At 38.5% G+C, this 12,232-nt stretch overlaps 1 protein-coding gene across 24 annotated transcripts in view; it reads right to left on the reverse strand.

Moving 5' to 3' along the window:
• The window catches only part of LOC124132743 (V-type proton ATPase 116 kDa subunit a 1-like), a 56,852-nt gene that overhangs the window by 33,109 nt on the left and 11,511 nt on the right, over positions 1-12,232 (reverse strand). For 14 of the 24 annotated variants that reach the window (XM_048392466.1, XM_048392452.1, XM_048392461.1 and 11 more), the window contains exons 1-7: positions 7,455-7,561; positions 5,848-6,019; positions 4,634-4,712; positions 2,205-2,302; positions 1,354-1,482; positions 863-957; positions 71-197 (exon numbers count right to left, since the gene is read on the reverse strand). In XM_048392466.1, coding sequence (XP_048248423.1) covers positions 71-197; positions 863-957; positions 1,354-1,482; positions 2,205-2,302; positions 4,634-4,712; positions 5,848-5,964 — 645 coding nt within the window. In that variant the 5' untranslated portion in view covers positions 5,965-6,019; positions 7,455-7,561. Of the gene's footprint in view, positions 1-70; positions 198-862; positions 958-1,353; positions 1,483-2,204; positions 2,303-4,633; positions 4,713-5,847; positions 6,020-7,421; positions 7,563-12,232 lie in introns of those variants that run through there. The other 10 variants (XM_048392457.1, XM_048392453.1, XM_048392451.1 and 7 more) reach the window with 4 other exon arrangements.

Raw genomic sequence — 12,232 nt, forward strand, 5'->3', positions numbered from 1 at the left:
TCCCTCATCTAAATTACAACACAAAATATTTTCGTAACAAACCAAATAATCAAATCAGGAAATTCCTTACAGTAACAGGATCCTCCATTGGTTGTTGGATTTCTTCATATCGTAGGAAGACGTTACCACGACAGGCAAACCACAGCATCCTCTCAAAGGCAGGCAACTTCTCCCTTGGGATGCAGCCTGCCAGGAATCTAGGGGACAGAATCATAATGTTACCATGGTTAGCCATGTGTGCATTAATCAGGAAGGCTACCCCAGTCATGTGATCTCTGTCATCATGATAGACTTTAAGACAGCTCAATAAGTAAATATTTTTTATGCTGACATCAGCAATACTCCAGTCATACCCTAGCAGCCTGTATATAATTGTGCCTGATCTAGATGAACCAATAGTTGGAAGTATGAGCAATTGAGCAGCAATGAAATTGTTCAGGTATTATGACATTTAATCAACCAGGTCACACATTGTAAGCTGCTGGGACCTGTTCCATAAAGCAATCATAACGCTAAGACGATCGTAACTTCCATACTTTAACAGATTTACACAGTTTTAGCGTTAAGACAGCTTTGTGGACAGGGCCCAGATCCTCCTGCTAAACATGTTATAGTATGGATCTGTTATGACCCAGGATCCCTATCCAGCAGAAATGATAATATTGATATACTGAAACATGTTGTAATGCTTTGGAATACACAGGCCCACTTGCACAAAGCAATCTTAACACTATGACTATAACTCTTATACCTTAACATTCACTGACAGTCCAAGTGCTAAGATTGCTTTGTGCAAGTGGGCCCAGAGGTACAGGGCAACTGTAGAAACTATTTATGGCAAGTAGAATTTGTTCAAACTTACCCCAGTTGTACGGACTGTTGTGGAGCAAAGCCGACCTCATCTTGATTGAGAGCTTGTTGTGCATCATGGACTAGGCTTCCCATCTCATGACGGTGCTGAAGTACACATGGAACCAATGTTAACATGAAACAGTGAGGAAACAGGAACTTACAGAGACCTGCACACTCAATGCTATGAGCAACATTTATACAGTCATTTTACCCCAATAATGAATTAATATCACATGTGTTACATATGTGTTACCCATAATACAATTTGTAGGAATGTCTAGAAACGTATTTGTATCAGTCATATAAATGTTACATCACCAAAGCAAATTACATATTAATGTTTGGGTTTTATGAAGTACAGAGGATGCTATCTCCATTTTTTGCAATGTACTGAAATGATGCCATGTTACAAAGGGGCAATTCTCAAACAATCCACCAAACATTAAACCTAATTAACATATGAAACTCAATGCCCTCTAAAATTAATTACTCTAAACTTACAGCAGAGAAGAAGTTCTGTGTCTTGATCAGGACTTCTCTGAGCTCTGTCAGCTCCAGGAAGTTCCGCTTCAATGCCTCAGCGTTTGTGTTGACCTCCCTTAGCTCACCCTCGATCTTCTCATAGGTGGCCTATATTACACAATGCACACAACACATTGTATACGTGGGATGATTTCATATAAAATGCAACATGAGGCAGTCATTCATGCAGTTCTCATAATAATAGCTGGCAGTATAACATGTCTATCCAGTGACCCATGGATAGCCCTGTCATCTAAAGATGAGTGTGATGTTGGTTTTACAACCACAGGTTCACCTTGTTGTTATACTGCTTGGGGCATGTGCAGAGTTGTGTCCCTTGGGAAAGCCAGAAACCTTTGAATGTGGGTTCGAATACTGATTTGCCCCGATTATGTTTCTAGGTTTGTCAGCACCATACCCGTGCTCGTGGGTTGCACCAAAGTGCAAAACGTTTGAGATCTGCATCATTTCAGGCTTTCCTCCCACATTAAGCACACCGTGATATAACTGGAATACCATTCAAAGCAGCATTAAACCCAACTCACTCACTCACTTGAGACTGATAGTACATACCCCAAGTAACGACCCCTTCATAAACCATGTTATCAGGCTGACATGATGTTAAATATTTCACTGTGTACCCCATATTGTAAAGGTTAAATTTCCCCCTCAATATATGAATAAAACCATACTTGTTGTAAGTAACATGTCTTTCAATGTATTGAAAATTAATTTCGAAATATGCCATCAACACTGACTATGTCATGAATATTCTAAGCAATAGTAGGGATGAGGTTTGAGTCAGCCAGCAGACAATGGCCAGTTCTCACCTCCAGGTCTACCATCTCCTTGGGAGCAGGAGCTTTAGGGTTTTCTCCATAGTCCGGGATCTTCAGCTTCTCCTTCTTGATCTCCTTCTCAATGTATCCTGTGGGGGAAACAGGCCAACATCTAATAAAGTTCAATTTGGAAGCGAAAACTAACTTCCTTCATCCATATGCAGTAAAACTAAGTCTTCATCACAAGTTTTCGAAAGGGTGCATTTTGTATTCTTGTAACATCTGAAATGTTCGACAAGACATATTTATTCAACATGTTCAAAGCAGTTGTTTCTTTCTCCTGTGACAGGGTTATTCAACCATGGCATCCACTTATTCAAAGCAGTCATTTATTCAAGGAATTACGGTAACTCAATCTACTGGAACATCTACTACTATAGCATTGCCAGCTCCAACCTACATTTCTGTATATACTACAGCTGTTATTAATATTAATTACAATTACAGATGTATCACAGTTTATTTGGATGGTGGCTACGATCCAATTGTAAAAAACATCTGTTCTACTTCACATGGATGAATCGTATACCTTGTCAACCAATTGAATGAACATTGGAGTGAATTAGTTACGTTCATTTTTCTGCCTACTAGGGCTGGGATGAGTCCAAATTTACTACCCACCACCCTATTACCCGGCCCTACCCGGATACCCGCTATTGGTCTCAAGAGTTGGGTACAAAATGTCCGAATGGGAATTGTTTTACCGCAGCCCTGGCAAAAACTATTTAGATACATGTATAAAACAATCTGATCAGGTATAATCTGCAGTTGATAGACGCTTTATCCTTACTTGAACATATAAAAGTGAGAACGAATGCCTGCATAGAGAGAAAGAAATGTGAACATTAGCTATACTTGTAGTGTAACCAGTGAGTTTTATTGTTAATGTCTTTAAACAGTACCGGGTCTGGGTAGTCATGTGGGTACCCGGGTCCTACTCAGGACCCACCTGACCCGAGTACCCGAGTTACCCGTCCCAGCCCTACTGCCTACTGCATATGCATGATACTGACACATGCACTTTCACCCATCATATTTGCATCCCATGGTCAAGAAACAGCATGGACCACAAGTTATACCACACACACAATCTGGGTCTGTAAGTTGATGCTCTTTGAAGATGCAGGTTACGTTTTCTAAAATACACACTTTAAAGAACCTCAGACCACCGAAACAATAATACTGTTCATCTAAATCACTGACATAAAAAAACCAAAAAACATTTAAACAAAGACGTATATAGACGTCTGCGATTTAAATCATATTCTTATCATGCTTATCATATCATATGCGTTATATGTTTAAAGAGTGGGGAGGAGGGGTTTATGATGAGCCATGAATAACCTATATACAAACTACTTTCTTGGTTACTTATTTTTGTATAACCCCCTTCTCCAAAGATAATTTGTATCAACCCAAATTGTGACTTTCCTGGGTAATGTATTGAAGTCCACATATGGGACAATATATTTAATAAAAACATATCACACATATCCATTCAAATTGATACTTTTGCAATTTCAAAATACTGCAGACAGGTCCCCACTTTTGACCATAAATATTTTGTTGAAAGGAATATATTGTTGATAGATCATACAACTGGAATAAAAAGACGAATTCAAGCACTGTAAACTGTCACCTGTCATACGATCAGTTCTGATTGGTACACTACTACTGGTGGACACAGTGTGTTGAAGAAGCACCACACTACTAGGGGCGATACTAATAGTTACAAATAGTTTGCCTTTGTATGCAGGGCCATGTACTGTATTGCCAGGATGCCGTTGTACAAAACAATGTAAGCGCTATGACTGTCTTAAGCCTATGTTTAGGTATGGGTGTTACGATCACCTTAACGCTACGACTGTCTTAAGTCTATGTTAAGGTATAGGTGTTTCGATCACCTTAGCGCTACGACTGTTTTAAGTCTATGTTAAGGTATGGGTGTTACGATCACCTTCACGCTACGACTGTCTTAAGCCTATGTTAAGGTATGGGTGTTACGATCACCTTAGCGCTACGACTGTCTTAAGTCTGTGTTAAGGTATGGTGTTATGATCACCTTAGCGCTACGACTGTCTCAAGTCTAAGTTAAGGTATGGGTGTTACGATCACCTTAGCGCTAAGATCACTTTGTACAACGGCACCCAGGGCAATAAACACAGCTGACAGCCACAAGCACTAACACTTTTAGAAGCGACAGTACTTCTCTCAAATGAGGACTGTGACTCTGCACGCTGTCTCAGGTTCATCTCAGTGCTTACATACTCTAAATACTGATGGCTGAATCAGTCAATTCACCTTAGAGATATTAACAAGGTTACGAATGGACCTCCTTCATATTGACTGGGGGCACAACACAGATCTGGTCATCACTTCTGCGTGTACCACTAGTTGTTACATCTTCAGCCTAGACTTACTCAGCTTCCTCTCCATCTCCTCACACCGTCTCACTTCATTGACAAACTTCCTCTGGAAGGCATTCACTCCATGGTTCAACTGGAAATAAAATACTGTATGATAAAAGAAAGCCACTGAATCTACACCTTGTTTAGTGGCATCAAGAAATGTGCAAATTGAAAATATGCAAAATAAATACACAATTAAGAAACATTTTATTGAGAATAACTCACTGGACACTTCCCTCTAAAAAATAACGTTGTCTAATTTCCGACGTCATCATCTTGCGAGTGCAAGATCGTCATGAAATGATGTCATGACAGAACAATGTTTTAGCGTGAAATAAACCATGCTTTGTTCTTTATTGTGCTTTGTGATTTGACCATGAGTAAAAGATTTTTCTGATAAATATTAATGAAATGCAATATATAACCGATGGCAAATGCCATAGTTTTCAAATTTCGGATGGGATACTTGTCAAGAAAAGTATCAATCTCATTAAAATCAGATCTTAGTTCTCGCTACCGCTAAACAAAGATCTAAGGACATCCCATTATGGGTCACGTCAGACCGACCTTGCGCAAACTTTGACCGACCAATGGAAAGACCAATCAGAAGGCAGCTTTCTCCGGCTTTACGGCACTAATTTCAAATTGGCGACTACGCTTCGAAACATATTTTGACAAATTCTCCATTACAAATTTGAAACCTGAACAAAAGAACATTCTGGAATGGCTAATAGATAGTCTAGATTGTATGGATTCGGTCGTTAAACCCGTAACTATCGTTCGGAATACCCTGTGTTAAAGTTTTCGTGGTTGCATGATTAGAAATCACATTCCGACTGTCACTTTCATAATCTGGGAAGTGACACTCTGATTGGTCGGATGAAAGGTCGTTCTGACGTGACCCCAAATGGGATGTCTTCAGATCTTTGTTTAGCGGTAGCAAGAACTAAGGTCTGATTTTAATGAGATTGGAAAAGTATTCATATGCAATTTTGAAAAGTGAAGGTTTCTAGGCTTGAATCTCATAAACAATGTTTTAAACCAATAAGAATACACTCCCAATCATTTCACACTGATTAATGCTTCTTTGAATAGTAGTACAGATATATACCAGCTTAACATAGGAGGAAAGCCTAAAGCAGATTGTAGACATTTACCACTTTGCTGAGACATACAAGCATGGACAGAAGGACTCTAATCAAAATCGAAGATAAGAACCCACTTACGTCTTTGAACTGCATGAGTCCGAGCTCCCCGAGTTCGGAGACGCAGGCGTAAGCTGCCTCTGACTGAAGAAACAGCTGACACAGCGACATCTCCTCGCTGCGGAATATCGTCCCCATCTTGATTCCTTGCTCCACGTGGGATCGCTTCTAAAACTTCACTTGTTACAAACTCCTGAAAATATACAATCATTCTCTTAAATTGTTTGTTTTATACATCATGGATATGATTATCTGAATGTTTCTTATCCGATCCTTTTCTGTGCTCTGAATATCATTTGTATATTCCAAGTCAATCCTTAAGTCATTATAAGCATGATAAACAAGCTCAAGTTAGACATGTACACAATGTACATTATAAGTTAGCAACTGATCTTGATGGTATGTGGTGTGATGTACCCTGCATGTGAGCCTATGTACACCGAGCCATCTGGAATTTGGAATGCATCATCATCAAAAACTGGATGACATCACACATTTCGATGAGAAACAAACAGAACAGGTTTCAGACATACCATATTCGGCGCAATAAGCACCCCGCTCTAATAAGTGTCCACGGCGATTTTTGCTGATATATTGGCTAGTGAACAAGCACAATTTGCATCCCTTCCGATTGATCAATGTACACAAGACTTATTTATTCGGTATAATACGCACACATGTATTATATGAATCCTTATTTATGGGGAATTAAATTCTGAAAAAATATATCTGTTTTACATAAACATTTCAGGCTGTCAGCATAAACAACAAAATTTATCTTTCAACTATGTTTTTTTCCACCAAAATAATATTCTAATAAGAGACCCCTATTTCTAATTTTGAGAGCCCCCTGGGTGCTTATTACATCGAATATGGTATATCATAATCAATTTACTGTAGTGAATGAGTGAGTTAATATTTAACGTCACATCAACCATATTTCAGCCATACCATGACGAGAAGTTATACATTAACAATGATTAAGAATACATTCAACTTACAGTACGTGCTGTAAGCAGGCTGGTAAATATTAATGATTACCTAATATATTCATGGTATCTCTAACTTCATGAATACAATGTATGTCTCATCTTGTGTGAGAAAATGAAATATTTACGGTAACAGCAATATCAGTTGGCAGCATCACATGACAGCATTACTCATACAAATGTTAATGAGCTCAACATCGTATACAGAGTACAGCACTCCGTTTGACAATATTATGTCTGTTTTAATAGACTTAGGCAAGAGAAAGTGTTTAATGGAACAGACTGAATAAATTTCTGATACGCATGATATAACTTCTTGAGTACATAAGGAAACAGAAAATATACACTTGAACATATAAATAAAAATATTACAAAAAAGTAACTTCATATCAAAATATGTTTATTCCTTTTTAAGTATTACCTATCTCAAAATAACATTGAACACACAGTCAAAACAACTTATTTTTCATTTGTCAAAAGGCAGTGAAATGTTTAACAAGATTTAACAGATTAACATAATCATAACAATCATTACATGTGATGAAAACTGTTCCAAGTACAAATTATGGGACTATTCTTCTAAATAACATCTTTGGATAAACTCACATTACTTTTCACACACAAAATCCTTTCTCCTACCTGTGTGTCTGTCAGCCTCCTAGCTATCAACTAATGTCCTTCAATCTCACAAGGTGACCCTGTCATGCAAGGGACTGATCACAGGTGTCTATATCAACATTGCCGGACAGGATCCTAGCATTGCTAAGTCACTGGGTGTCACAATATCTACATGCCTTGTACATACACTACATTGTCAAGGAATAGCATGCTGTCTCCAGTTGTATTAATCCATGAACTGACTGAAATATTAACATGTTTAATGCATGACTTAACAAAACGACTAAGTTCATTGGAAAAAGGCTGAAATTGAATTTTTTGTTGATGATTAAAATTGATTACTTTTATTTGCAAATATTCAATTCCTCCTCACATATATACAAACAATTATTTATAATGGAAAGTTACATTTTACAGGGTTAGTCATGGTTTCTTGAACACAAGCTGGTATTCGAATAAATCAAGAATTTAAATAAAGTAATATATCAAACATCATATGTTTTAGATGTGGCACCTGTTGCCTGGCAAGAATGACTTCGTTATCAGAATCTACATTCCAACAACTCTAAGTATAATACAGAGAAAAAGAATTAAGGCCAAAATAAATAAACTGTTATATTTTCATCCAATTAGTTAACATGTTTAAAAAATGTGAGATATGTGGAATATTTTAAATTTTTATATTTTTTTTAAAAACAACTGTCCAATGTCCAAGGCATGTCATGATATTATCTGTCAACAAAAGTGATTTATATGAAACACAGATGCCAACATTTCCCTGATTCACGGAGAGGAGATGCCGCATTCAAGGCATTCGGCTGACAAATTCTGGACATTTGTGAGTGCACAGACTTGTGTATAGGGCCTGGTATTTATTGCTGTTGCCACACATTTGACCGACTGTATTACCTTTTATGAAACCTAATCCTGTGAGTTTCAATAACATTTGTTTATTATTTATTGATCTCCTGTAGTTATTTCTGATTTCACAATGTCGTTCTGTACCGATTCTCTGGGTTAACCATCATCATGATCATGTTTCAACTCGGGAATCAACTCATAACAATGTCTATGTTGTGTATTTCATCGCGTAAAAAGGTGCTAGTGTGTGAGTTTCAATGCCACTTTGAACACTGTTTGAGTCAACTTGAGGTGAACTTATTCTCTATTCTTAGTTCAAGGTTTTACAAGGAAATGTTCACGTAATCTGAAACATAAGAATGTGGGCGGCTGGGCGTACATTCTTGCAATAAACCACTCATCATACACCTACGGATCTGACTGACTGTGTGAGATATTATAGATCGCCTGGCTAGTGCGAGTACCATGCAGGTGTCACCATGCATATACCATTTACTTACTATATTCCAGTATTGATTATATATACAAGCTGTCATCACTTATATATAGATACATAGATATACGATTGTATACACAAGGATTCCTCAAAGTAATCATTAGTATTTGGCTAGTGCATTCTGAATATTATTCTGTGTTTACAGTTTCATACATTGGGAGAGTTAATAGAAGATTTGACCATTATTGTCAGTTCAGAATTCCCTCCCATAGGGGTGAGGTGAAATGGGGTTTAATGTTTCATCCAAGATTATTGCACTTATATAGCAATGTGCATGCATGCATGTGTGTGTGTGACTGCTTGTCCTAGTCCAGACTGATGCCGCTTTTTATAGTGCTGGCCCACTGAGGTACCATGACGCAGTTTAACATGAATACCCCACTCAGACACAGTATACTGACACCAAGCCGACCAGTCCTTGTTTTACTCCCTTAATGCCGAGCGCCAGACAGGGTAACAACAAGTTCCATATTTTAAAGTCTTTTGGTATGACGTGGCCGGGGATCGAACCTCGGACCTTCCACTTTCTGAGCGGAAGCTCTACCACTAGACCATGGAGGCGGTCACCTCCCATAGGGATTCAAGGCTAGAAGCAGTCCCCAGCAACCCAATGCATGGGGCAAGAGGTGATAATGTATAGGATGGTCCCACTCGATGACTTGGTTGATAGCGTGTCATTGTATCCAACACAGGGTTCATTGCTCATAATAACATACACTAGATTGTCTGGTCCAGATCCAGAATTTTGAAAAAAAGGAAGGGCACATAATACCTTAATCATAAGGTGACTTGACTGAGGGCGAGGTTAACATGTTAGGTGTCTGACAAAATGGGGGGCACCCATGCACCCCAACAAACACCACCTTCTCTGGATCCGCCAGTGAAACTACAAGCACACGCACAGTTCAGCATTTAAATGCCTTGATAATAAAAGGTACTCATGGTGGCTAGCAGAAAAAGATGCGAACACTTTCGTTCAATGAAATCCTAAAGAACAGGCATGGTGCTGACAGACCAACTGCCTCAAATCTGGGATTCATACCAATAACAACTAAGGGACGTAACTCTGCACAGGGAACTTACAGTGTTGAAGACTACTGAGCCTTCAAGGATCGGATCACACTTCTGATTTCTAGGACAGAAGACTTACTGCATGGCACTTCATGCGAGTTGTTGACAAACCAGCCACATCTTCATCCCACAACAGCTGCCATTCTGTGTGAGCCACCCACCACCTCAATCCCATCCTATGATTATTGGCTTCCTATGATATACACTTCTACATATCGAATTCATAGTCTAAGCATGAAACATGATATATTCAATTCCTGCTCAATCGTACATAACACAACACGCCTGTCCATATTCAGCAGATTCCATTGATTATGAGGACTTAGTCTCTAAAAATGATAAACATACTCCAACTGTTAAGATGCTTAAGAAAAGCTGTTGTCAGTTGCTGATACTGCCAAATTTATCGTTGATGCCCTTTCCCATGCCTTATGTCTCCAATGAGTGGCCATAGTAGCTGAGTTACAACATATCTCAGTCATATAAAGACGAGGCCATGTCACACAACATGACAGAACCTGTCAACATGGTAAAACATTCAGAAAACTATCACATTATTTGAACTAAAAATGAACTAGATCGAATGTGAAACGGGATTACTAAATACCAGTGAGCAACCAGGCTATAGACAACCAACAACCAAGTCATAACACTGTCTATTGACCACAAGAAACCAGAGACTCATAGGGGCTTAAAGTCAACAAAACATTATGTATGAAAATCTTCCTTCCCCAGTATATGATTACAATGATACACATTTAAACAAGCTATGACGCTGAAGAAAGGAAATCAGTCTTGACACCAGTCCTAACTAACAGGCATCAATGCATAATCTCCCTGTGGTCACAGCAATGGCTGTGTCCCATGCACTGACTGTCAACTTAACACTGGTGATAGACAACAGCGGAGGCCCATAATTACTCATGCACTGTGTGACTGTAGTGTACATGAACCTGGTTGCTATTAACTAGTTGGTGGCATCAATGTGCCCAATGTCAGTGTTAGATGCAGCTGTCACTCAGTCTCATTAAAGCCAGATTTTTCACTATGACTCAATGCCAGTCTCCCACTTACAAACTCAACATAGGGGATCATAGACTTCCACAAGTCTCTGAGGCAATAATTATTAGTTTAAATCATAAGTTCTAGATTATGTTAGTAATAAGAACAAATTGTCCCTAAAAGAGACTTTAGTCCTGTCCACATATTTAGACTTGCCTATTAGGAGGATAGAATTACTACACATCCATGGACTTTTCTTTCAATACAGCCTTGGAGCAAGGCTAGGGAGGTCATAACAGGTTAACATCAAAACATCAGTCACAGTTTTGTGAATAAATGTTGAAACATTTTCACTGATTTTTACTGACACAAGTTTAGCTCTTATCTATTGTTTGGCTTATTTTGGATCATTTTCTGATCATTTTCACACAATACAAATAATATCATTCTGGTCCCTGAAACACAGACAATTGAAAGCCCCTGAACAATAATATCCACAAATTTAGTTCAAGAAACTCAGAGCATTGAAAAAGACTTATTGTTCTCTTAATCATGTTTATAGACATAAGAATTCAACTACAAACCTCCCAAGCTAATGTACAGTAGACATGATTCTCATTTACATATCTGGTAACACATTATCCTTGGAGCCTTGGGCCATATAGTGTTCACACAATAGACATGCATAATCACACACCTTGGACATTTTAGCATGGCAACATTTGGCCTTCACGTGTTTAAGGTGCAAACACTCTCAGTGAAAATCCTTACAAGCACATGAACATTATGAAAACACAATGAGCTCAGTGTATTTCCAGTAGCTAGTTCAATCACAGTGTACTATTGTAACAAATACCCTTATAGATTTCTCTCACATTTCTTTCACAATATCAGTTCCATTGTCACCTAGCCGTGACTCCACTGTTTGTGAATCAAACAAAGTAAATTCAATTTCCTGGAAATTCAAAGTATACAAGAATATGTTTTGGCGTAGCTTGAAAAACAAGATATAATTTGTTTTAGCCAATTTTTAACACCAAAAGTCTATTGACCTCTGAGTCTTTTCAGTATTTTGAAAGCGTAATAAGAAAAGTTCACTGAGTTGTACCCATATAGCAACCCATGCTTGCCGTTACAGGCGACTATGCTTGTCGTGAGTGGCGACTAACGGGATCGGGTGGTCAGGCTCACTGACTTGGTTGAAGCATGTCATCGCTCCCAATTGCTAGGATCGATGCTCATTATATCTAGCACTTGATTGTTTGGCCCAGACTCGATTATTTACAGACCGTCATCATATAGCTGGAATATTGCAGAGTGCAGCGTAAAACACCAAACCAACCAACCAACCAACCAACCAACCAACCAA

This window comes from Haliotis rufescens, unplaced genomic scaffold, assembly GCF_023055435.1.
Source record: "Haliotis rufescens isolate VD_foot unplaced genomic scaffold, xgHalRufe1.0.p SCAF_11, whole genome shotgun sequence".
NCBI classification, from domain to species: Eukaryota; Metazoa; Mollusca; class Gastropoda; order Lepetellida; family Haliotidae; genus Haliotis; species Haliotis rufescens.